General features: G+C 41.7%; 1 protein-coding gene across 4 annotated transcripts in view; it reads right to left on the bottom strand.

Annotated features, from left to right (window-relative positions):
* Window positions 1-26,222, bottom strand: part of Znf385d (zinc finger protein 385D) — an 899,443-nt gene that overhangs the window by 316,297 nt on the left and 556,924 nt on the right. The window contains exon 1 of one of the 4 annotated variants that reach the window (XM_075988660.1): window positions 17,172-17,722. The exons of 1 other annotated variant lie outside the window; for it this stretch is intronic. In XM_075988660.1, coding sequence (XP_075844775.1) covers window positions 17,172-17,193 — 22 coding nt within the window. In that variant the 5' untranslated portion in view covers window positions 17,194-17,722. Of the gene's footprint in view, window positions 1-16,312; window positions 16,565-17,171; window positions 17,723-26,222 lie in introns of those variants that run through there. 2 more of the 4 variants (XM_075988658.1, XM_075988659.1) reach the window with 2 other exon arrangements.

Here is a 26,222-nt window from a genome sequence, read left to right as displayed (position 1 = left end):
CCAGCCACCCAGCCACCCAGGCAGCCATGGAGTAAGAAGGAAAGTAAGGTATACAGAAGTAAGAAAGATAGAATCCCAGAGGGAAAAAATAGAAGGGAATAACATAAGATAAGAAAAGCTGACAAGGAACAAGCCAAACTAAGGCTGCTCATTCATTATTAAGAATAAGCCTCCATGTCAGTACACATGTACTGCAATATGTATATACAATATATATATATATATATATATATATATCTTTATTGCAAATGTAATATAAAAGTGTATTACATAAATTGTGTTAAGGATACACACACACACACACATTAAGAATGTACAAAGAGCCACTGGTTTTTTTTTTTTTTTGATTTTGATGTCCTATGAGCCTAAAAGAAATTCAAACTTTTACTTGTAAAGAGAATCATTGCCTATGTAACACTTTGCCAGCTGTCTAAAGAATGAACAACAGACAAATCCAGGGCTCCATTGGGAGGAGTGTGGTCACCACTAGTTCCACACACAGGTTCAGCACCTACCTCCTGGCACTTAGCAAGCTTGTGAAATAATCAAGCTGACCTTGTAGTTCTGGAGGAATTCTAGGTGTGAGGGATGCAGGTCCTGTGAACAGGAACTTTCAGCATCTAGAAAGGAAATGGAGTCTTCCCTGACCTCAGGCTACTGATAGTCATGTGGAGACCTCAAATGCTAAAGACTTTTTTGCGCATTTGTGTGGATAACCAAGACTGGTGCACCAATGTGGGGCTGACTACATGCTCATGAAAAAAAACAAAACCTGAGAGAGCTTAAAAAAGAATTCTATACACAAAAGAACAGAGCTAAGCATGACTTTTTGGTAGCAGCATTTTCTTGGGTGGGCTCTGTTTGCTAGAAGGAAGCAGAGGCACAATTCTTTTAGGAGAAGGCTTCCTGACTCAGCTGTAGCAGCAAAAGCCATGCATCTCCTTTTTAGAATGCTTCCTGTTTTGTGCTAATTGCACTAACAACTCTGATTCTTTTGGGAGGTCTGGTCACAGAGCATTTAAGTGGGGTTTTTGAGCCGAGTGATAGAACTTGCTTAATGGCAACATAGACCCACTGTGTACCTAAAAATGAGGCTGTGAGCATGTTTTGCAGAGGAGGTGAATGGGCCTCCACCATGTTGGACTGGGCAGAAAAAGCAGGCAAGACAGAGCTGGTCCAAGTCATACATTTTGGCATTTAAATAAAAAGCACTTCTGGTCAGATAATAAATACAGATACACAAAAGAGACAGATTCAGAAGAAAAAGACCTGTAAATGGGTCACGGTGTTGGATAAATGTGTGCAGGCTTGAAAGAGAGAAGAAAAAGAATATGGATAGTTAAAAATGGAAATAAATTATTTTAAATATATAGCAAAGTCTTAGCCAGGCAGTGGTGATGCACACCTTTAATCCCAGCACACGGGAGGCAGAGGCAGGCGGATCTCTGGGAGTTCGAGGCCAGCCTGGTCTACAAGAGCTAGTTCTGGGACAGGCACCAAAGCTACAGAGAAACCCTGTCTCAAAAAACAAATATATATATATATATATATATATATATATATATATATATCTCAAAGTCTTTAAAGAGACAGAAGATGAACAGTCATAGATAAAAGGAGTAAAGAAAAATAAGCCAAGTAAAGATGGAATATACACACAGAGTCTGGATTATGTATATTATTAGTTTTCTTTGAATTTTTTTGACCGTAAATGAGCTAAGTACAGAGAGACATTACATTGTACAGGCTGCTAAGCTAAACCAAAATATGTATTTTAAAGGAAACTTGACTTCAAAATTTGGGTCTAAGGATTTGATGTTTTGGAAAAGAAGTTCTTCTTTTGTTTCCAGAGAGGATAAAAACTTGTGGATTTCTCCCAGACTAATGTGGCTGATGGACCAAAACCCCAAAAGGTCACCATAAACACCCCCAAAAATTAGTTCACCTAACAAAACGCAGGGAGCAGTTTGGAGAGAACTACACCTAAATATTGTTTATAATTGTTTGTTTATATTTAAAGGGGGAAATGCTATAGATATTTTCATTGGTACGGATCTTGGTTTATTGATACAAATTTAAGATCAATTTTTGTGCATATACACTCATGATTTTGTGTAGCTCATTTAAAAATGTAATGTATAATTAAGAAATGAAGGTTAATAGAGAGTCATCTAGAATAGTCAAGCTTGCAGTCATGTTAGTTAGGTTTCCTAGATATACAGAGATGTAATTCAGGTGGGTAGATACTCTTCAGATCTTTCAAAGATTGCTGACTATAACATTTAAAATGTTTTAAGAACTTAGGACTTTTCATGGCAGTGAGACACATCTGCTCCTGGCAGCACCAATCTACTTCAAGAGGATGATGGACATCAAAGAAGCTCCTTATGGAGTTTGCTAGCCATTTGTTCAAGAACCTGCTCTTGTTTGGACTGTTTGATGGTATGATATATGAACTGGACTTGCATGAGCCACAAAAACATGACTGCTGAACTTGTGTAAAGGTGAGAAGTCCTTCAGCGTTCCTGCTTCATAAAAGAGTCTGCCAGACATTCTGCAGGACACAGAAACAGTATTGCAATTAATATAGTTTCTGTGTGGTTATTTCATGTCTGAGTAGCGATGAATGAATGAACAGCCTTTGACAACACTTACCTGTGCTATATTTCCAATAGGGATTTCACATGCCAGGCTTGAGTTTTGAGAATCTGCTCAAGCTCACCCAAAGCGTAGCAGAGAGGCCTGGGACATGGAAAATGACAGCTTGACTCTGGTCAGCCTGGGACATCACTCTCTTTACTCATCCTCTCTTTTCCTGAGTTTCCTCATCCTCGAAACTGGCATACTGATGATACTCTCATCTAAGGGCTGCAGTAAGGACTCAGTCCTCGGCACTCAGCTCTTACTGGGAGTTCTAGTTCTGATTTGTGAGATCCAGCAGGCCCTGGTGTTATTTCAAATTACCTGTTTGGATGCCATGACTCAGGGCAATTCCTTAAGCAATTCCAATACTAGGTCAAGATTGGGCTTTAAATTTTAATTAAAAAATTTATTGTTATAAGCGCTATCACAAAAATTGGGTTTTTGTTATTGTTGATTGGTTGGTTTTGGTTTGATTTTTTTTTTTTGAAAAAATGCTTTTGAGAAAACCCTTGGCTGTTCTGGAACTCATTCTATAAATCATGCTGGTTTTAAACTTACAGAAATTCCACCTGTCTCTGCCTCCTGAGTAGTAAAAATGTTTTCATATAAACAAAAACATTATGTAAAAAAGTTAAACAAAAAAATCTGTTCAATTCAATGAACAGTTAGAATGGAAACAGAGGAATTTTGTGATAAACTTTACACTTACAAAAGTTTTAAGTGTTAGTAGAAGTATTTCGATAGCCAGATACAGATATTTAAGTAGCTTGGCCTCTATTTTCTTATTAAATTGAGATGCTGGCTTGTTTCATGCAACACATTTTCAGAATAGTACTAGCTATTACTTCGGTAATACAGTTAAGAAGAGACAAAGCTCGACTACAACTCACTTGCAAAGAGGACATCCGTAAAAGCATGCTTCTGTTAGGTCTTTCCGCCATCCATGTACGCTGATTTGCTGTGCACTGTTTTCCAGTCTAACACACTCTCCAGTATTGTCTCAGTTCCAAACCCCTACTGTGGAGTGTGCAAATCATAACAGTAAAAAAGAGGGCATTTTTCATAGTTCTCACATACCTACAGACATAAACACTGAGTAAATGGATGACATTTGATAGTTGGCTTTCCTGGACAAAATCTGGCAAAGCAAGCCATGGTCACTCAACATCAGTCAAAAGATCAAGAAAATTAGAACCATAGGTTCCGACTGAGAAATTACGTGTGCGCATGTGTGTGGGGGAGCTCATAGTTCACAGTATGTGCCACCATCACTAAGAATCAAATGTCCTGTGGCAGGTTTGGTGCTGGGAAGGGAATGAGTTAAAAATCTCTTTTCCTTTTCTCTGGTTCTCCTTAGTGGAAGCTGTGGCGGAGGCCTGCCTTGTCTGGCTGCCTTTTGTTTTAAGGATATCGATTGTTAACACAATGGCTGCACAGGAGATAGAAGGCACCATCACTAGCTACAGCCACCTCATCTGTTGTTACAGAGTTCAGAGAGATGCTAATGGATAAACAAGGTTGGCAGGAGCACCATTGGCCTGTTCACAGTGTTCCAAGGTGGCCGAGCTTTAGCCAAGCCTTTCTATCCTCCCAAGGCAAACAAAACCCATTAGTATCAACATTTGGGGTCTCCAAAATGTACCCTGGACCAAGAACCACATCACACTGACAGACTGTGTGCAGATGATGTGGCAAAGAAGACTGATGGCTGCCTGCCTTGTTTCTTTCCAGTACAAGGAACGGTGCTGAGTAAGGTCTATGAGTAAGAGGCCATGGACACTGCCAACACTTAGTGACTGTCTACATCATGATAGTGATGTTCTAATGCCTTCCATATGCTGTTTGATTTTATCCTTATGAATTCTTTGCAGAGAACTTTTTTAAAATAATATTCTTATTTATTCTTTGAAAATGTTAGAAATTTTCACAATGTGTCTTGATCACATTTATCTATGACTACCTCCCTTCGGGGCTTCCTAGAATCTTCCATGCTGAAACCCTCAACACTCTGTGCCCTATTAATTACCCTCCCCCCATGCAATTAGTACTTCCCATGGGTGTGGAATTATGTACTGAGGTATGGGCAACCTACCAGAAACTGCATTTCCAATGGACAATGACTCTCCCTCCCTTGACTCCATCAACTGCAATAGATCCCTACCTGGGGTGTGGCCTTGTGAGACACCCCCCCATTAAGACCGGAAATTTGACTGGCTTGACCTCGTGCAGTCAATTACTGCCCCTGTCAGTTGCTGTATGTAACAACCATTTTATATCTAGAAATCTGTATTTTACAGCTCTCTTCCCCATCAGTCAGCTGGTACATTCTTCCTGCCCACTCTTCCTTTATGTCTTCTGAGCATAGTTTGCTCAGGAACTCAGAGAATTATTTCTTGTTTTTGATTTAGAAGAGGGAACCTGAGGCTAGAAAACTGACCTGCTTGTCTAACTGCTTTCCACTCCTCAGCAATAAAGTCCAGGTTAAAACTCTGTTGTCTGGTCAATTCATTCCCATATGCCTAAGACATTTATAATTTTTGCACCAAAGGTTTCAAGTCCTCGGATTCCAAAATCTCAAGCCAAATGATTAGTTGTTGTCCTGGTTTCAATTTTGTAGCTCTGATACAATACTCTGACAAAAAAAAAATCTTAGAAGATACAGGAGTTTATTTCAACTTAATATTCCAAGTAACAGCAGCTCAGTGTTGCCAGAGAAGTCAAGGCAGGAACTTTAATTTTCTAGTCATACGACATCCACAGTCAGGAACAGAGAGGAATAAGTGCGTATGTTTTCCCTTACTTTCTTGCTTATGCTCAGCTCATTTTGACTTCTCCCACATATACACTTTAGAACTTCTGCCTAGGGAATGGTGTTAGCCAACAGTAGGCCAGCTTTTCCCACACTGATTAACTTGATTAGATAACCTCCTACAGACACTTCCAAGGCCACCTCATTGCCAAAATAATCCTGATTGTGACTCTCTTCCCAGGTGACTTTCACTTGTGTCAAGTTCATGATTAAAGTTTGTGATCAGAGTTGTTAACTCTGTGAACCCAACAGAAAACCACTTGTCTCAGTTAGGATTTCCATTGCGTGAAGAGACACCATGACCAGGACAATTCCTTTTAAGGAAAACACTCAATTGTAGCTAGCTTACAGTTCAGTTCAGAGGTTTCGTGTATTATTGTCATGGTGGATGGCATGCAGGCAGACATGGTACTGGAGAAGGAGCTAAGAGTTCTCCATCTTGATCCACAGGCAGAAGAAGTAGTCTTTGTCCACAGTGTTTACAGTTTGAGCATAGGAGGCCTTAAAGCCCTCCCCAAAAGTGACACAGTTCCTTTAATCAGTCCACACCTATTCCAACAAAACCACACCTCCTAATAGTGCCACTCCCTATGGGGATCATTTTCTTTCAAACTACTGCACAAATTGTAGAATTTAATGGAGAGATGAACTACAATCAAACCAAGGTCCAAAAGTAGGACTTCAGCAACATGATCACTTTAAGTCCTGACCACTCAAAGTGTAGTGGGAGAGTGTGCCAACAGTTTCTACATTACATGGGCATGTTCTAGAGAAGAGGCAGCCTGCCCCCAGGGTGGCTCGGGCATCTTGAATGTGATCTCAGTTTAATACAATTCTCATGAGATTTGCACAAATCTCAAAATCATCAAAATTCATTTTGAGAAGTGTTGTTCTAACATTCTTTCCGGAGCCATGCCACTGTGATCTTGAAGTTGTTAAGCACAATACAAGACTCTACAAGGGGTCAATCATAAGAAAAGGAAAGACTTCTCATCCTTAAGAAATTTCCATTCAGAAAGCCAAGGCTGGGTGTTACAGGACACTGTGTAAGCAGGCCCAGGCATCATACTCTGAAAGGAGCCACGGGTCCTGGAGCCTGTGAACTCCAGCTGACCTGGGTTGGGTTCCTGATCCTGCCACCTGCTGCCTAGAGAATCTCTTGCAAACTGGAAACTTCTAAGTCCTCAGGAGGCTCTTTATTAGAGGAATAAAATTACCTGTCTGAAGGACTCAGTTCTGTCCTATTGAATCAACTGTAGGTTTTTATGAGAAAAGGCAGGTGCTTGGAACTGTAACCAAAGCGTAGGGTTTTTATTAGACTGTAGTGATGCTTTGTTGTTAGTATCATTTCAAAGCCTCCTTCCTGGTAGAGTCTTGCATACATCCAGAATTTATATCCCCTGGCCTTCTCGGATAGAATGGTGGCTATGTGCCAATGGCATACCGGCCAACACCGCCATCCCCAAACACTGAGAACCATTGAATTCCGGTTCCCTGAGAACCTGTCTGCAGGGCCAATCACATGGCAACTCCACAGACCTTCCCAAAGGAAGGTCAAAATCTCCTTAATGAAGCGAAGAGCCCAAGAGGCTCCGACCTTGAGATTGTCATTCATCTATCTTTCTTAGTTGAAGATTTTAAAAAAGGAATTCTGACCACATTACAAAAAAACTTCACCTAAATATCAGCATTTAGGATGACAGATAACTAGTTTTATAAAGAAAAATAATAGCTGTAAAGCAACCTGACTTCCAATACACCTTTTAATTGATAAATTTTCCTTAGGACTAAATCCTAAAATGCCCCATAGACCTCTACACTACAGCTTACCTTTCCTCAGGCCAGCTAATTAAAGCACCCAGTGGGAATTCGTGTCGTCCATATTATTCACAGCAAGGAAGATGCTTTCCAGCAGTTAACAGAGCATTGCCCGAAAGCAAGGGAGCTAAGATCAAGATGGAAGCTGTCACGGGGTTCTAGAAGAAAGCTTGAAGGGTGGCAGTAATAATCCCAACCTCCAGTCTTGCCAAGTCCCAGCATAGCAGGCATAAGGTAGACATGAAGTCCCTTGCTGATCTGAAAAGCTGCTGGCAATTTGACAGCTTCTGGGAGAGGGAGCGCTGACTTCCTTTAATGCTATGATCCCTGGTATGCCGAACACATGCCACAGCGGCACACTCCCAAGACTAGCTAGGTAACACAAACTGGGCTCTGGGAGAGAAGAAAAAGAAGAAGGAGCAGGAGGAAGAGGAGGAGGGACAGAGGGAGGAAGGAACCTCAGAGTTGAGTGTGAAAGAACGGAAGAGTAGAGAGGGTGGCATAGGAGACGTTGGGGGAGGGGGGATGTGTATGTTCAAATTATAAAAAATTCTCTGAAGCTAATGTGAAAATAAGAAAATTGCCTTTTAAGAAAGAATGAATTTCTTTTCTGCTTATGGATAAAATGTCCAATCAGCCAAAGAAATGCAAACCCCAACAATATACAAAGAGCTACATTAAATCAATAAGATCAGCAGCATATCCCTTTTCTTTTCTCAAGAAAGTTCAAGGCCAGCCTGGTTTACAAGAGCTAGTTCTGAGACAGGCACCAGAGAAACCTTGTCTCAGAAAAAAATTATTAATAAACTTGCACAGCTTTCAATGAATCTAAGCCCATCAGTGTCCTGGCAAGGAAGGAACATAGTACTCCGTCTCATGGAAGGTCAGGTGCCCCTCCTTGCTTACTTTCCCTCTTCTGCAGTATCCCTACGTTATGGAACAATGAGGGAGGACAGGTTATCTGGCTTCTATGATAAATTTAAGCCCTTTAAGATATTACAAAAGACTGTTGGATGAAGTAGCCAGAAATAACCACTTCCATGTACTGAGCACTCTGTGCTGGAGTTCTACTGCTAGTTAGAATATATACCCAGGTTACATTCCCTATCATTACAAGGACCATTCATATGGTGTTTTACAGATTATGTATTCAAAGATCATAGAACTCACCATTAGATAGACCCTAACCCACTATAAAAAGGGAAATTGTGATGCAAGGAGATCAACAGGTTTTGTATATGAGACACCAATGGAAAATAAAGTACTTGAACCAGCAGGCATTGATCTATGTTCTCTAACCATATGTCAATCATTGCCTCTTACTGTTTCCCCAAACTCCCATTAATGCTTTTGAGTCGTCTTTGCAGAAACTTGTTCCCATTTATTTACTACTTACATCAGCTATAAAACCTCCTTGCAGGTTTTTGCCATCTTGACGCAAGACAGCTAAAATCTGTAGGTGGCATCTCTCAGGATGCCATGCCATGTGGTCATTGGGGAAGTCCAGCAATAAGGAGCCAAGGCAATGATTGAAGAATGTAAGAAAGGAAGAAGGCTGGGGATACCTCCTTCTCTCTCTGGACTTAAACCAGGATTCCTTTGTGCTTTACCTTCTTGGACCTGCTGTGACCCCAGCCCTGTTAGAAGGCCCTAGGCCTTGGCCTTCAAAACTATGTCCTGTCTTTCCATCCATCCCTGTCAGTTGATTTCTATTGGTCCCTTGTCTAGATTTCTACCATCCCACCACATACACCTTCGCTGATGAAACAGTCTATTCCCTGTAAGGTCCTTATACATTAAAGACTTAGAAGAATCCTATTTTGGGGCTTAATCTTAATGAAAATAAGTACTTTTCTCAATTTTTATACATCTGTATGTCATTTGTATGCATGTAAAAATTTTAGAAAGACTTAAATAACTTTTACTTCCATGTGCTTCTTGGTGTTCAATATTTTTATGTCTATTGCATATTTTGGTTGTCAAAACACAATTGTAGAAGAAAATAATTTCTTTTACGAAAAAAAAAAAAGAATATCCAAGGTGGAAGGACCCGCTCAGATACTAAGACAATTAGTGGAGCAGTTAGATTTCAGAGTGGCCCATTTTCTCTTCTGTTTTAGTCCCATAGTGAAGACAATAGACTATCTTGAACGTCAGAAGACAAGACTAAGAGGCCATCTTGAACATCTGGGAGACAGGATTGAGAGGCCATCTTGAACATTCTTGGCAATGAGGTCTTTATGAACATCAAAGACATCAAAGCATGAATAATGATTGGCGATACCTACCAAACCTTGGTTTAACTAGTGAAAGAGCAGACACACACGCCACAAAACTAATGTAAGCTTTAACATCTGGCTCAGCTCTGGAGCAGAAAGATGGGCTCTGCCCACAGCTGACACTTATCTTAGGCTGCCAAGACAAATGCCGTCGCTTCGATATCTTAAACAATAGATGCTCATCTGTTTGAGCTCTGGAGTCTGGATAGTCTAAGTTCAAAGGCCTGCAGTCTGCCTGGGTGACTTGGGGAAGGCTGTTTTGCTGGCTCCCTCTGGCTGCACAGGGCAGGAAGAGTCAACACTGCTGTGCTGTTGTTCCTTTGCCCCTTTACAGCAGTTCTGTCCCTATGATCACCACCAAACTACCCCCCCCCAATGCCACCATATTGAGATCAGGACTTCAACATACAAATTTGCGTGAGGCATAAACATCAGTTCTATCACACCAACTCATGCCTTTTAGGCAGTATTGATTTTCTCTGATTAAATTTTTACATAAATGGCAAAGTAGAACAAATAAAATTATGAATTATATCCATACCCCTCTATTGAGCTATGATTCTTTAGTCGGAGTCACTTCTCCCATCCCAATCATTTCTTCATGTCTTTTGTTTGTTGGTAAGAATGTTTTTATACAAGTATTATTACAAATACATTCTATTCACAAAGTCATACAGTCTGCTAAAAAAAGAGCATCGAGTACATCTCCAGTGTTCTGAATTAAAAGTTTGAGCATTGATATTAACTAGCAGTGTGACCTTGAGAATGCATTTTGTCTATGTCCTGAAATAGGTCATTTTAAGGATAGAAGCAGCATGTTTTGGAAAGCAAATTGCTACACAAGTGTGAGAGATCATGTTTATTAAAGGACATTTACATTCATTACTGAATTTTTATCATCAGAGCAATCTGCCTCCAGTACCTTTCCTCCTCAGAAAAAAATGCATGAAAATAAAAAAAAAATACAGGTGAAGAAAATTCTGCAAAAATCTTGCAAATACTTGTCAGAATTTGTGCTTCTTTTTTCCTACCAGAACAAGGATGTCAGAACTGGTGACCTTCCTGGCACTCTGAGATATGGGCTCACAGGCTCTTTTATGACTATATCTCTGCACTGAGGCTAAGAACCAGCACTGTAACAGGTAACTTATGCGAATTCCAATCTGCCCATCTTATATGATGATTTATGTTCTCTTCAGAGATGTTTGCATATTGATCTTAATATTCTACAGAGTTCTTTCTCTTCTTTTCCCACTTCAGAGTCCTATGACAATGAAAACAGTACTAACAAAAAAAAGTATGTGATTATACTCTATTTAATGTATGGTCTAATATCTAAGGATTAGTCTTCACATCTATGGGAGAAATTAAAAACCACAGACACACACTTAGATACACACAACAACAACAATTAAATAAAAAATAAAAATGTCATGATTCTGTGAGAACACCAACAGTGATATATGTGTGTGTGTCTATGTGTGTGATATATGTAATCACACACACACACACACAGCTGAAGAGATTATTCAGTGGTTAAGATTACTTGCTACTTTTGCAAAGGACATGTGTTTTGTTCTCACCACCTATATCAAGGGACTTACAAGTTAACAGTTACTTCATCTCAGGGGATCAGATACCTCTGGCCTTCTCGGATAACTGCATTCTATGATCTCCCTTTACCCCATCCCAGAATGCACACAAGTTAAATAAAGCAAATCTAGAAACAAAGTAAATAATAGGACTTATATTTTTGAAGGTCTGTTTCTTCTCAATGTAAAGTCCAAACTTTCAGATAAGTGCTGACATTGAACTATGAGTTGAGGAGGAGGCTATTCTTTCTCACCACCTTCAAGCACTGGCTCAATCCAGAGCAACCAACACATAGTACTGAATGTTCAACACGGGGCTCAGATTCAATAGCCTTCATCCATTAAAAACTCTCAGTCTAAGAACCCATCTGCATCCTCTCAGCCTCCATCCCTTTGCAGGTACAGTATTTTGGAACACAGCACATCTTCTGCGGTCAATTAGGACATCTTGTGATAGTGCTGCTGATTTCTGCTCTGACTTTGGCCACGTGACTTTTCTTCTTTCCCTCACCTTACAGAAACATAATATTGCAGGAGGACCAAATAGGGGAACCTGAGAGATGGGTCAGGAGAAGGGCCTTAAGGTGTCCTCTCCCCTGCGTAAAATGCATTGGAGAATTTCCACAGGGGAGTTTTCATGACAATGCTTTCTATGTTAAATGCTGTGCCAAGCTGGGCTTCACATACGATGAGGGCTGGCTGACTTCCAACTGCCTCATAACCATTTGAATGCTGTGACTGAGAGAAATGCCTTCCTATTTCCAACCCTAGCAATTTGCTTCAAGCATGATCTCAGCCACTTTAAGTTTTGATATTTCTAGCCACCTCCTAGGCTGTATTTTCTCTTAATGCCGCCAATCATTTGTGAAATTCTGGTGCAAAACTAATCTTTGGGGAAAATGATACATAATGGCTTCCTTACAGACAGATGGACAAGGGCTGTGACTTTTGCTGTTTTATGACATGTTTTGCACAGTTAATACTAATAGAAACATCCCCTTCTCAAGGTCAAGAAAAAAATTAATTTGTGCATATACAATTATTTTGGTTTCTTAAGTAGGAGAAACAAGAATTAACTTTACAGTTTGATTTTTTAATCCTATAATGTATGGAATAATGTTCAAGTTAAAAATTAGCTAAGCTAAAAATATACATTAAATCTACTATACTAATCAGCATTTAAGTGCAATTTTAGTGTCGTGTGTGTGCACGTACACACACACACACACACACACACACACACACCTTGTCTTATGTGGGAGAACTCAGTCAAAAGCAGCTGCAGCCTTTTCTGAAAAGGAAATCAGAAACCATTAATTTAAATTTTTCATTTGTTTTTTTCAGAACAATTTGCCACCCACAAAAGGGTAACTTTGTAAGTCTTCATTATCTCATGAATTTTGGGACCTATCCCTTAAATAAACTCATCTCATTTCCATATAATTATAGCAAATAAGAAGGGTCTTTAAGAAAAAGAAAAAGGCAGGGGGAAAATGACACAAAATGTATGGCTGCATTGAAGAATCTGTGTTACTGTTACAATGACCACATTTGGCTTTTGAAAATGAGAACTTTGAATGAATTCAGAGGAAAACCAGCTTTAGGAAGAATGTGTTTGAAGGTCCCTTTGGCTTAGGTTCCTTTCCAAGACCGTTCCTGGCAGCATGTGTCATTCTGAGTCTCTGTCGCTGGGTGCTATTGTGTGGCATGTCATTGTGATCCATTTGTAATAGGACATGACATTACAAATTCAACATTTGAAGAGAGAAACTTGGATGTACCACTTCCTAAATTATTCTCTATTCATATCGATTCAGGGCATATAGAAATTTCTCCTGGGTGAATGGAAAGATGCTCCCAAAGCTCATTCCTCATAATGAATGGTTTATTGCAAATGAGAAGGAGTTGGGTGTTCAGGAAGAGAGGGGTGTTTCGCTCTGCTACCTGCTGTTTTCTTCTCATCTTAGCCTTGCTGCACAAAGGACATTTCTAGCACCCTGGCTCAGAGGTGAAACGTCATAGTTAAACCACTGCCCAAGGTGCAAACACTGAGATGAGCTGTTCTAAATATCGAGGGAAAACTGTTCTTTAAGGGCTGAACATGTGCATCTGTTACAGGAGGATCTTCTTTAGACATTTCAAACTGTGTGTTGTGTTAAAAACTTCCTTGATGAAGCATTTCTTCATATGACAGGCATGCTATTAAGTATTTTTCTTCCATTCCTTAGTCATTTCAAAGGACACAGCCGAACCACAATTAACATCAAGCTGAACTTGAACAGCTCAGTCACACTTTCTAAAATTTGCTTGCCCTTTTCTCTGGGTTTAATTATTATACTATTAATAGTAACATTTGCAGCGAGTGCTAGCATTTGTCTCTCAGTTCTGTCTGTTTGTTTCGGGTGGATCATTTTCTTTTTTAGGAGTATTATCAAAGGGTGAGCCCCATCCACTTTTCGATGGCCCGATTGCCATAGGTTCCATTTGGGTGACTCTTTGGGAAGCCCTGATTTAGGACTGTACAGAAATTCTTGAGTACAGTCACTCTCCTCCTTCTCTCCTGACATCTAAAGACAAAATGTGGCATCTTTGTGGCCAACTGAGGGCAGTTTGTGTGGGTAGCATGCCCACTGTCAATGATGACTGACCCTCCAGAAAGGAAAAAGAAAGGCATGGGATGGGGGAGAGAGAGGATTCAGACATACGGTGGCCAGAGCTGGAGGCAGTGACTTACTACAACCTTCTGCTGGGCACTGGGAGACTACGGTAAAATGTTCAGGCAAACAACCTGTCCTTCATACCAGCGCAGTCCCCAGCCCCACTCTGACCTGACAGCCCTGCCTGCTGTACTGACAACCACCTGCAGCCTCTCTTCCTCAGTCTGGGGAGAAGTCTCCTAGGTGCCTGACTTTCACTACTGAATAAATTATTAATGGCTATTAATCCATGGCACATGTAATTTTTAACTTTGAAAAATCTATATGGGGCAGGGAGGTTAATTTCATCATCTTTGCTCTTTTCCTTTCGCTTCTAAGAGTACATCCCACTGGTGGGGTGGCTCACTGGGCTTTCCCCTCTTCTCCTTTGTGAGGGTCACATTTAACTACATGTGATCCATGTAGAACGGAAGAGTGACAGGAGCACCCGCAGTGACTGAGCAGCAAACTGAAGTCGCTAAATAACAAGTGCGGACAATTACTGAAAACCCCGCAGCAGAATCTCAACAGGACAAGAAAGTGGGGATTATGTAATTAAAAGGGACCAGCAGTGCCATGGATGCGAGAGAACACATTCAGATGGGATCTGATGGTTAGAATTGGAAATCAAGCCTGGCATGGTGGCCCAAGCCTTTAATGCCAGCAATATGGGAGGCAGAGGTAGGCAGATCTCTGTATTCGAGCCCAGCCTGGTCTACAGAGTGAGTTCCAGAAGAGAGAAACCATGTCTTGAAAAACCAAAGGGGGAAGAGAAGAATTGGAAATCATACACAGCTCACCCACTTGTATACACATACAATTCACTCCAGCTGGCCTTGCACAGTTCCAGCTACTTAGTGTCCGAAGGGGAAGAAGCCTAAATCGCATCAACCCAGCCACCCTCATCAAGAAAGGAGTCTTCAGCTGCATCTGAAGTGGGACAACAACTCGCACTACAGGCTGTGGATGCGAGAAGGGAATAACTCACTTGTTTTGCAATTCACCTCTTCACATAGTACCACATGCTCGTCATCATTCCTACCGGGGACACAAATAAAAGACGTACCATGGCTCCCCCACTACCACAAGTCACCAAAAAAGCCCAAGAATGAAGCTTTCCCGGTGCCCCTATTGGTCTTGGCTTGGAAAACCATCATCAGTTCAGGAATGAAGGAAATAATAAAGCATCAATAAATTTGCAAGTGAAAGCACTGTTTCCTTAAACTACCTAAAATAGAAATATTTTAGCTTTATATGCACACAAACATGCACATGTGTGCAGATGCACACACACACACACACACACACACATACACATTAGCCTACTATAGGATCAGAAGACACCCAGGCTATTCTCGGTTTGTTTGTTTATTTACTTACTTGCCCTAGCTCTAGTGACAGATGACTTTCTTAGAGGCGGTTTGGCTCCAAGGGTTCTAAATGTCTAGCAGCTTCAGTGAGGGGCTGCCAAAGCCCAACCTCTTAATATACACATCACTTCCTACAAGAATGGAAAACATTTCGCACGCTGGACCGAGGGTGGGGATGATGGAGAGGCAGAACCATGTTCACAACCCTGAGGGCAACTTTAGCCTGGCCTTAGCAAAAGTATACTTCCAGCTGGAGTATCTAGGACAGCACACTTCAATTCATAGTATTAAAAGCTTCCATGACACAAGGAAACTAATTGCCTGTAGATCTGCCCACTTTCCAAAAACACTGGGGTTAACACACAGTTAACAGCCTGAGCCGGCTCTGTGAGGATTTCTTCAGTCCGCGACACCACAGATCATCACAGTGTCCACAGCCTCTAACCCCGACTTTGAGACACTTCCTATTTCTCTAGTTAGTCCTACTTCAAAATCCTATTAGGCATTTTATAATACCCCAAAACTAAAACTATATTTTCTGCTGTTCCTGATTCTCATTACAGAAGCTTAAATTTAATTATGTTCAGAAGATGCATTATCTTTACAAGTTTTTCCATTTGTCAGAATTCACACATATGATGAATCTTGTTCCGTTCGTTACTAATAAACAAACATGTCCTTATAGCTACCAATGGGAAAAGTGCTACTTAAGTCTGGATTCTGCTTAAATTGGGCTATGGAATGAGGATCCTTTCTTTCAAATAAATTCTGATTATTTTAAGATTTCTTTTCTAATGTGACACTAATTATAGGGAGATCAAAGCTTCTGTCAAGACAGCTAAAGGCATTAAGCTTTTGTAACTCGGAATTCTTCCACACTTTCTCAAATGTTTCAAAAGGCTCATATTAAAAAAAAAGACAAAGCAAATAGCATACAGGGAAATACATGCCCACCAAACTAATAGCTCCCCATCCACACATATCTGAACATAACTTGAAGGAAAAATGCTGATTTAATACTTAAAGCAACCCCCCCCCCCAATCACCCATTGAGTCTGCAGCATACAATAGTACCCCCAGTCCCTCTCCGGTCGCTCCCACCAACCTTTTAATATCAGATAGATGCTGTTATATGATGACACCGGCTGGGACTTACAGAAGGAAAGCATAACGCCAGCGAGGAGGAAAGCCTCCTCCGTCTTACTCCTCGGTTTCTTCCCCAGAAGTGAAGGACTCTGCCTCCTTTCTCAGATGTAAGCTGCGGCGTTGCAGAGCAAAGGTACAACTCAGCTCCCAGCCTGCTCAGCCCAGAGCCCACATCTAAGCCTCCACATGTTTTCTGCAAATGCAAGCAGCTCAGCTGAAAACCTTGGGGAGCGTTCTGCCGCAGCCCCAAACTAAACCGCACACATATTTAACAAGCCCCCGTCACCTCGAAAGTAATAAGCATTTGGTGCGAGCCTCTCGTAACCTGAAGGAGCCCCAGGCTGGGCAGGACTGCTCACTCCACAATGTTTTCCTTTCCTGCCTCTGAACTACAGACAATCCCAATGCCTGAGATGTACATTCATGTTGTCTAAGCTCGCAGGCCATCAGTCGTGTGGGAACTTTGTCTTGCATTCCATTAAGTTAGCCCACGACTTCCCACGCTGCACCACGTCTCATACACCCAGCTAAATAAGCCAACTTCGTGGCCACAAGTCAAAGCAAAGTTTATCCACCCCACCCTCACCTCTTCTTTTCCTGCTTACATCTGTGCACAGTTGATAACCAGCTCCAAAGGTGGCACAAAAGAAGCTCTTAATACCATTCTAGCGGGTTCGCCAGTTGCCCACCGGACGTAGGTTTCGTGTAACACATTCTAGCAGCTTAAAGATTTTTTAAAAAGCGTTTGCTTGCATGATGGAGAGCCGCCAGGCACCCCCCCCCCCCCCCCAAATTGCATCATCAGAGAGAACACTTACCAAAATACATTATTTTTCTCATTAATCAACCAGCTGGAAGCCCACTGTGGCGTCTTCAGCCTCCGCTCGCACCCAGGGCTGGGACGCCAAGCAGAGCCGTGGCATGCTACGGTCAGTGTAGACGTTTCCAGCGTGGCGAGCAGCAGCGCGGAGCGTGCCTCCTCCCCGGCAGGCTGGGCGAGCGGCGCGGGGCAGGCTCCTGCCTTCCCGGCTACGATCCCTCGCGGCTGGAGCGTGCGCTCCGGCCGTGCGCGCCACTGCCCATCCTTACTGTAACACGACTCCTCCTTGCGATGTCCTTGCCGCTCCCGTGACATCAGGACTTCCCGGGAGTACTACAAACACAACCCCCACCGCCAACCCACAGCATCCCAGCCCCGCTTGCAACCACCCCAGGAGGTGATGTGTTGATGGCCTGCCAGGACCAACCAAGGCTCTGGGAAGCTTGAACCAGCCCAGAGACCTGGGCGTGGGCGGAGTGAGGGGCACGGAGGCTGGTTTAAAGAGAAGGGTCTGGCGTGCACCGGGAGTCACGCAGGGGAAATTCTCCCCAGATGCGGGGTGGAAAACTGGCTCAGGCGAGTTCTGCCATGCTCGTGTAATTAGACACACTTTTACCTCGCCCCTCCTGAGAGGGCTGCCACTCTCATCAAAATTAAGCCTGAGTGGATGCTGAGAAGGCATGCTTTGGGCTCTGAGCTTTCGGGCTGCAAGTCCGTTTACTAGGGTAGTGTGATCCCGTCACGGAAAATCTGGAGAGGAGTGATTTCTGTATCTTTTTTCCTGCTTTAGGTTGATAGATAGAAAAATGTGATAAAAGTCATCTCCCACTGTGGCACACCAAAACTGCACCCCCTCCCTGAGCAGATGCTGGAAGGTGCAGTGGGGTGGAAGTGATCTTTGACCCTCTAAAGCGGGTCATATTATGATGGAAACTCCACCAAGATTAGGTCATAATTTCAGCCTCGTCGTCAATATTGAGTACACACACACATTAAATTTGAGACGAACAGTCAAGAAAGGCACAGGCTGGCAGAATCTTTCTTCTGCAACGGTGTTATGAATTGCAGTGCTTATCGTACACAGAAAAGAATGTTAGAAAGAAATCCTTCAAAGCTAGGTGATATAGGCGCAAATGCTCGCGGTGAAAAATACAACCACCAGCAAGCTCTCTTTCCCCACTGTGGGACCCCGTTTACCCACTGGAGTCTTTGAACTTGAAAATTTCTGTAAAAGCTATGGAGCAGAAGCAGTGGAGATGAAAAAAAATTGCAGTCTCTGGAGGAAGTGTGTGTGTGTGTGTGTGTGTGTGTGTGTGTGTGAAACCATGTTAGCAAATAGCTCCACAGTCTAATATTAAAATATTCAGCGATGCTTCCTTTGATAATTCTGCATCTGGTAAGTATTCTGCACGTTGAACCTAGGGGGCAGAGGACCCCATAGGACATCTTTCTGTGCAGTCTTGTACAAACTTAACCCTTGTTTCCCCTCCCTGAGCGGAGTGCTTTCATTCTGGAATGTAAGGAACTGGGTAAACAAATAATCGATAATAATTGGAACCACAGTGATTCTTAAATCTAGTCCTCCTCCTCCCCTTCTCCCCCTCCCACTCTCCCCCCCCCCCCTTTTCGCTTCATGTCATTTGCTGTTTGAGACAGGGTTCTGCTGTGTAACCTGGGCTGTCCTTGAACTTCTGCTGTCTCATTTAGCTTTCAGTTCTGGGGTCACACACAGGAGAACAGCAAGCACACTGTCCAGCTAAGTTCTGTTTCTAGAGAAATATCACCCATTTAAACACATTGAAGGAGGAGAGCGTAAGTATCAAATTTACGATTTTATAACTTTTTGAGACTAAAAATAAAGGCATCCTCACAGGCCAACCCAGAGGACAGATGGAAAACATCCAAAGTGCTGTGTGAAATGGCCACCCCTTCCAGAGGCAACAGAACCTCTGCCGCAGAACATCTTCAAGCTGCTTCACCGCCTTCTCAGGCTAGAGGGCGCTGTAGCTTAACGTTACAGGTTTTGGTCTACTTGAGCTCTTGTAGTTGGAAGATGCAAACATCAAGAGTAGAGGTTAAGAAAGACTGATAATGCCAAAGAACTGGCTTCCATCATTAATGAATCACTTGAATTTGTCTGGCATTTTACAGTTACTTGCACACACAACCTTTTTATTGGTGGCATATAAAGTTAAAATAGGGAAAATAGATGTTACCTTTGTAACGAATAAAGCACCTTTTCCAATTAAAGAGTTACTGCTTTCCTATGTGTAATGTGGAATATGTGTAGCATCCATCAACAGGTTTCTATATACAAACACAACTGCTTTTTGTACTGGGTCTAGTATCGTCTTCCCAATGAGTATGCCACTGGCTGTTACAAAAACAAATATAGCCACATGACCATGAATTTACAGACTTGGAGTGTTTCAGGTGACAGAATATGCCGACATCTGTCTGTTTTATAAAGAATTATATGCCAAAAAGCAGAAGTAGCCCCTAAAATGTTACAGTGTCCTGAGAGCACCTTAGTGCCTACGTGTGCAGTGCATCCCTGGCCAAGCAAGTCAAGAGGATGCTTTCCTCATTTACAGGTGTCTGCTCCTTCTCCTTCTGTCAGGGTTATCTGCAATATCAAGGTCTGTGACATAACCTTGTTCATAACTGTATAAAAAAATTAAGTGTTAGCATTCAAATTTTTCCATTCTGCTTAAACAATGACATTATTTATGCATATTGGATTTACCCAAGAAAAATGCTACCTCCTTTTCGTTGACTAATATCTTCTCTATCTTTTCATTTCCCTTTCTATTGCTATGAGCACAACTTTCATGCAGGTTGCACGGCCTCATGAGATTGTGGTGTCTTCCTGCTGTGCCTGGCTTAGTTCATGTAACATAATCTCCCAGTTTGCTCATCTTGTTTTGAATGACGTATTTCCATTTTTAAAGGTTGACTAGTACATCCATTTGTATTTTTTTCCTGATTTTTGTGGACCTAGATTGCCATAACTATCATAATTAATGACATAACCAGCAGTCAGCACAGATATCTCCTCAACATACTATTTTAAGATATTCATTTATTAATATTTTACGTGTATGTGTTCTACTTGCATGTACGTCTGTGTACCATGCATGTTTTCATTACCCACAGCAGGCAAATAGAGGGCACCAGGTCTCCTTAGAACAAGAGTTTCCTGACTGTGGTGCTAGAAATAAACCCAGGTCCTGTGCAAGAACTGCAGATGATCTGAACTGCTGACTCCAGCCTAATTCAACAAAGTATTTTTAAAAATTTAATTTTTATTTTAATCACCAATATAAGTGTTTGCTTGTGTGAGTGGATGCCTAGTGTATGTGGATGGCTTAGATCTCCTGGAACTGGAATTATAGAAGGTTCTGTGCACTCTTATGTGAGTGCTGTGAATTGAACTCAAATCCCCTGAAAGAGTAATAATGCTATTAGCCACCGAGCAATCTTTCAGCCCAATATACTATTTTTTTTTAATTTTAAAGTGATAACATTCAAATGAATCTTTATTCTCCTCTTGGGTTGCAAATATGTCATCCATGCCTGAGATACTTCCTGGTGTCACCTCCAGAGGGTCCAGTAGCTTCCAAGGAAGGAAGGACCTGATTTAAGTCTCCAAGGTTTGCTTGACCCTAACTATGAGAAGCTCTCAGATCATGGGTCTGTCTGCAGGGAATCAGGTCAGGTCCTCTGAGACTAACCAAACAGTGACATATCTTTTCGTATTAAAACAAAGAATGACCCCAAAACAGTACCATGCTTTAGATTAAAGTACCATAAATCGGTGAGAATCTTCTCTTCGCTCCCAGATGCAGAGGGCTGCCAGCCTCAATTCCTCACCTCCTGCAAGTCTGCCTCACACTTTCACCTGGCATCCACTCCCCACTTGCCAGGCTCACAGACTCCTTTCCTCTTTTGGCTTTTCCTAACACCTCTCTCTTCTCTTTCTCCGTAGCAATTTCCATTTGAGATACCAATGCCCACATTTGTTTAATCCGACTTCTCATCACTGGAATATAATCTCCCTTAGGCCAGTGATTTCCGTCAGTAAAATGGTACCTCAACATCCCTTAGAGTACCTGTCATTTATTATTCAATGAACACTCGTGAGAAACGAATGAAGAAACACACCAAGTCCAGCTGGACTGTGTGTAAAACATCAGACACTTCTATTCGCCTGCAGTTAGTTCTTCAGGGCTGGTGGGGTTTTATGCAGCGCGTTTACACAAATTGAATCTACCCATACTCAGCAGCAGCTGTTCTTAAATTCCACGCAATACAGATGCCAGGTGGTACCGCAGACCACAGTTTGGGAGCTTGTTTGTCCTTTCAAATTCTTCCAGCTGTATGCCTCCATAATTCAGCAATGGGTTAGTTCAGCCCAGTTAAGCCTCCTGTTACCTTTCCCTGACCTTCACTTTGACTTGCTCAAATCTCTTGTCCTCACTGAAGAAATAAAACCACATCCAATGTTGCTGACTCCAGGGTTGCCAATGAGCAGTCTCAGCCAGGAGGTACATTATTATCTGCTTAAAGCTGATATGATCTTGCTTCTCCATTGCTATGTCTACCTCTTTCATCTATTTCATCTGTTAGGGTAGATTAGGCCTTTCCTGACCAAGGCCTTATTTAAGTCTCCATTTCTAAGTGTGTTCCACTTCATATCCCTCACTCCAGCGTGCATCCCACCTTCATTCCTGCTCCAGTGCTTGAACATTCCGTAGGAATTAACCTTGTCAGTCAAGCAAATGGAAGGGGAGGCTTTTCGTGATCACCACGATCTAGCAGATTAGTCATCTAATGAATGCATTATCTATTAATTCAATATTTTTAGTACACCGAATGTCTTCTCATTGTCTAGTACATTCCAGACTTTGTTCGATGAAGTGGATAAAGAACACTGCAGAAAGTACAAAGGTAAAAAGGTCACGCCTCATGGGAACCTGGAGAAACAACAAGGCCAATAGAATGGAGTCAGATAGTTCACATGGGCAAAGGTTAGAGTCAAATAGGTCACCTGGTTAAAGGTTAGGAAGCACCAGCCCTAGGCAGATGGGCCTGGGCTGCATGAAAATGCAGATAAAGCCAAGAAGGACTGGTTCTGCTTCCAGCTCCTGCCTTCAGTTCCTGCATTGGTTTTCCTTGATGATGACAGCTGTGTTGGGACCTGGACGAGGAAATAATCCCTTTCCTCCCTAAATTACCACTGGTTTGTGTTTCCCATAGCAACAGAAAGCAAACTCGAACAGATTAAATGAATCTGAAGGAATTGTGTGGCACACTCTTGGTTTCGCTGTGGCTGATATTTGTGGAGGACTAACAGGATTAGAGCAGGTAGAAGATGAGCAGTTAGGGAGAAAGGGCTGGTGGCCTGGCCCAGGGTAAGAGGGGTAAAATGGTGGAATGAGGCCGTATTCTGTGCAGCCATCAAACTGGCTTAGAAGGATTTGAGAAGGATTTCCCAGTGGCTTGTTGGGCAACCGAGGAAAGAGAAAAACAGAAGTCACACAATAGCAACATGGAGAAGGAAGAGCAGCTGAAGAGATGACAATAAACATACAAACGAGACTCAAGACAGAGGTCGTCGGTGAGGGTGGTGCTGTGTCTGAGATCCGTACATTGCAAGTAAGGGATCACAGTCCAGAGCAGTTTGGCTGTATAGGTCCTGAGATGTTCAACCTTCTTTTATAGTTATAAGTCATCACTTTGCAGATGGCTATGAAATTCAGGAGACTGAATCTTCAAAGGAAGATGGAGAAAAAGAAGGGGGGCAGGGATGGATACCAGGACATTTTAAGGACATGAGAACCTGTCTGTGGGTATTTGAGACAGAGTATTTGTTATAAGCATAACAGCATGTTGGATGAATATTTGCTGATATGTAGGCATGTGATGGGAGGCTATTTATTTTAAGCCTGAATGTACCTCTAATAGTCCATCATCCAATGTCAAAACAGCTTGAAAAGTGTAGAAATAATTTGTCCATATGAGAACAATGGCTGAATTCCATTAATCTATGTAGTATTTTAATCAGAACTGTTTAGATTGTGTTGACAGTGTTACAAAATCATAAATCATTTTTATTCTCAGATCCTCTCTTGACGCTCTTATGGAAATTAAATGCCTGGGGACTTTAATCTAAAAAATTAATCATGTATAAAAAGGATATGCTAGCATTGTGGTAAAAATAAAAATCCTATAAATAACATATTTCCCAATTATATCTCATTGTATTTCCCTTTTATATGTGCATCTGTCTCTCATGATAGCCAATTAATAGGGACTACTCTTTATTTCTCATTATTATCACTGAGATTTTCCTATAATTACCACTTTGTTGTAATATAGGAATGTTTTATTTATTCAGGAATTGTTACGAAGATCCCATGTGCTAAAGGCTATCCTAGATTTCTAAGGTTCATGAATGTACTCAGCATCTCTGTGTTCAGGAGTCCCCACATTTCAGTGCGTCAAGTAGGACTTGGATATATCTCCATCTGTTACACAGGAAAGGACCAAAAAGCCTCCTTTAGCTCATTCATTCATTAACCACAATTTATTGCTTCTTTCCCAGTACCATAGACATAGGGTAGAGACATTCATACTATGAATCAAAAACATGGAAGCAATGTTGTAGGTATGTCCATTGAGGGGACCTTTTACATACAGATTACGATTCCTCCTGACCCTACTAGAGATGTAAAGTTAGAAAAGACCTGCTTTGTATGTGGAAGCCGGTACCAACAGGTGTTGGTACATTTTAAAGATGATACGATTTTCTTCCTATATACAGATATATACCTGTGATTAAACGTCTAGAATTGGTCAAAAGTAGTTAATTGTTAATAGAATGATTGTAATAATATGCTTGTGTTGGTCTGTTTTCTGCTGCCGACCATGTAATACCACAGATTGGATGATTTAAGACAAAGGTCTAGGGTTGTGGTTCAGTGTCAGGTTAGTTTTGAATGAACAAAGTCCTGGGTTCAAGATTAGGAAAAAGAAAGGAGAGAGGTGGGGAAGGGATGAAGGAAAAAAGATGGTGAGGAAAGAAGGAGGAAGGGAAGAATAGAAGGAAGAAAAGAGGGAGGGAAGGAAGGAAATGGGTCCATTGGGCTGGTGGCTCTAGGTTAAGGTTTTGACATGGTGATTGATGGTCTATCAGTGGGCAGATACCTGAGATAGCAGCAAGTACCACATAGCATTAGGCAGTGCGCTTGAACATGTACATGTCTGTGAGTTTGTGTGTGAAGCGTGTGTGTGTGTGTGTGTGCACAAATGCATGCACTTCTGAGCACATATCTTAGTTAGGGTTTCTAGTCCTGTGAAGAGGTACCATGACTGTGGCAATGCGAATAAAGGTCAATATTTAATTGTGGGTGGCTTACATTTCAGAGTTTCACAGATGTGGTGTCATCATGCCATGACATGGCAGCCTTCAGGCAGACATGGTGCTGGAGAAGGAGCTGAGAGTTCTACATCTTGATCCACTGGCAGCAGAAGGGGTCTGTGTGCCACACGGAATGTAGTTTGAGCACAGGAGACCTCAATACTTCCTTCCACAGTGACACACTTCCTCCAACAAGGCCACACCTACTCCAACAAAACTACACTTACTCCAAAACTGTCACACCTACTCCAGCAAATCTACATCTACTCCAACAAGGCCACATCTCCTAACAGTGGCAGATTCAAACACATGAGACTATGGGGTCCATACCTATTCAAACCACAACAGCATATTTTCTAATCTCTGTTAATACAAAGCTATGAGGACTCAATCATGGAAGCTCTTTATTAACTTACCTAATTCTAACTGTCTTCCAAAGACTTTGTTTTGATACTATATTTGGATTGTTTATACCTTCTGAATACCTCAGGGTAGGAATAAAATCTCAACACTTGAAAACATGAACAGATAATCTAAACCATATCCAAACTATAATGATACTAGTAACAAATGTCTGCACTCAAACCAGATCCAATCCAAAAATACTAATTATAAAAAATAGAAATATAAAACACCAATTGTAATAGTGTGCACTTTGGGTGGGGGGATACATTATCAAGCAAAGTTTACAGAAGCACAGTCAAAATGACACCCCAACAGTTGATCTGGCAACCAAGGCATATACTAAATTCATGACAGGTGGGGGAGCATATATAATGTGAATATACTAGGCAAAAAATAATTCTTCTCTCAAAAGTGGTAGGACAGGATAGTACAAGCTTTCTTCATGTTACACATAATGGCATGTAACTTAAAACTTGTAAGTTGTTTCTTATTTGAGTTACTTTGACAAAATATCTGGAAGGAATAATTTTGGTTCCCGATTTCAGGGAATTCAGCATCGAGGTGACAGGAGGAGGTCAGTGTAGGGTGTCAATAGCATGAGGCAGAATATCTGTTAACATTTTAGAGGACCAGTGTGGTGGCTTGAGTCAGAATAGTTCCCATGGGTTTATATACTTGAACGCTTGGTCCCCAGTTGACGGAACTATCTGTGAAGAATTAGGAGGTGTGGCTTTTCTGGAGGATGTGTATCACTGATGGTGGGTTTTTAAGGTTCAAAAGCTGATGCCGGGTTCTGTTAGTTATTTCTCTCCAGATCATGGTTGTGCCTAGGATTGTAAGGTCCCACCTACTGCCTCAGTGCCATGTCTGCCTGCCTGCTGCCATGTTTCTTGCCATGATGATCATAGACTTTACTATCCACTGGAACCATGAGCCTGAAATTAAATGATTTCTGTTATAAGGTGCCTTGGTCATGGTGTTCAGTCATGCTAATAGAAAAGCAACTAAAACAATCTGGAATCATAGATTGAGACTTGAAGCAGGGCTCAGGTGTGCTCTGCAGGGTCAGCTCCCAGTGAGCAACCTCTGCCAGCCCTAGATGGGGACACACTTTTGAGTGACATTTCACCGTCAAATCCTAACAAGTGCGAGATGACTGTACGTTTTTTTCCCCATAATGTTCCCTTTCCCCTATTCTAGTTTGTCTGTCTGGGTACTTTT

Source organism: Microtus pennsylvanicus, chromosome 10, assembly GCF_037038515.1.
Source record: "Microtus pennsylvanicus isolate mMicPen1 chromosome 10, mMicPen1.hap1, whole genome shotgun sequence".
Taxonomy (NCBI): Eukaryota; Metazoa; Chordata; class Mammalia; order Rodentia; family Cricetidae; genus Microtus; species Microtus pennsylvanicus.
Note: the sequence above shows the minus strand (reverse complement) of the source record. Positions and strands in the feature narration are given on the sequence as shown.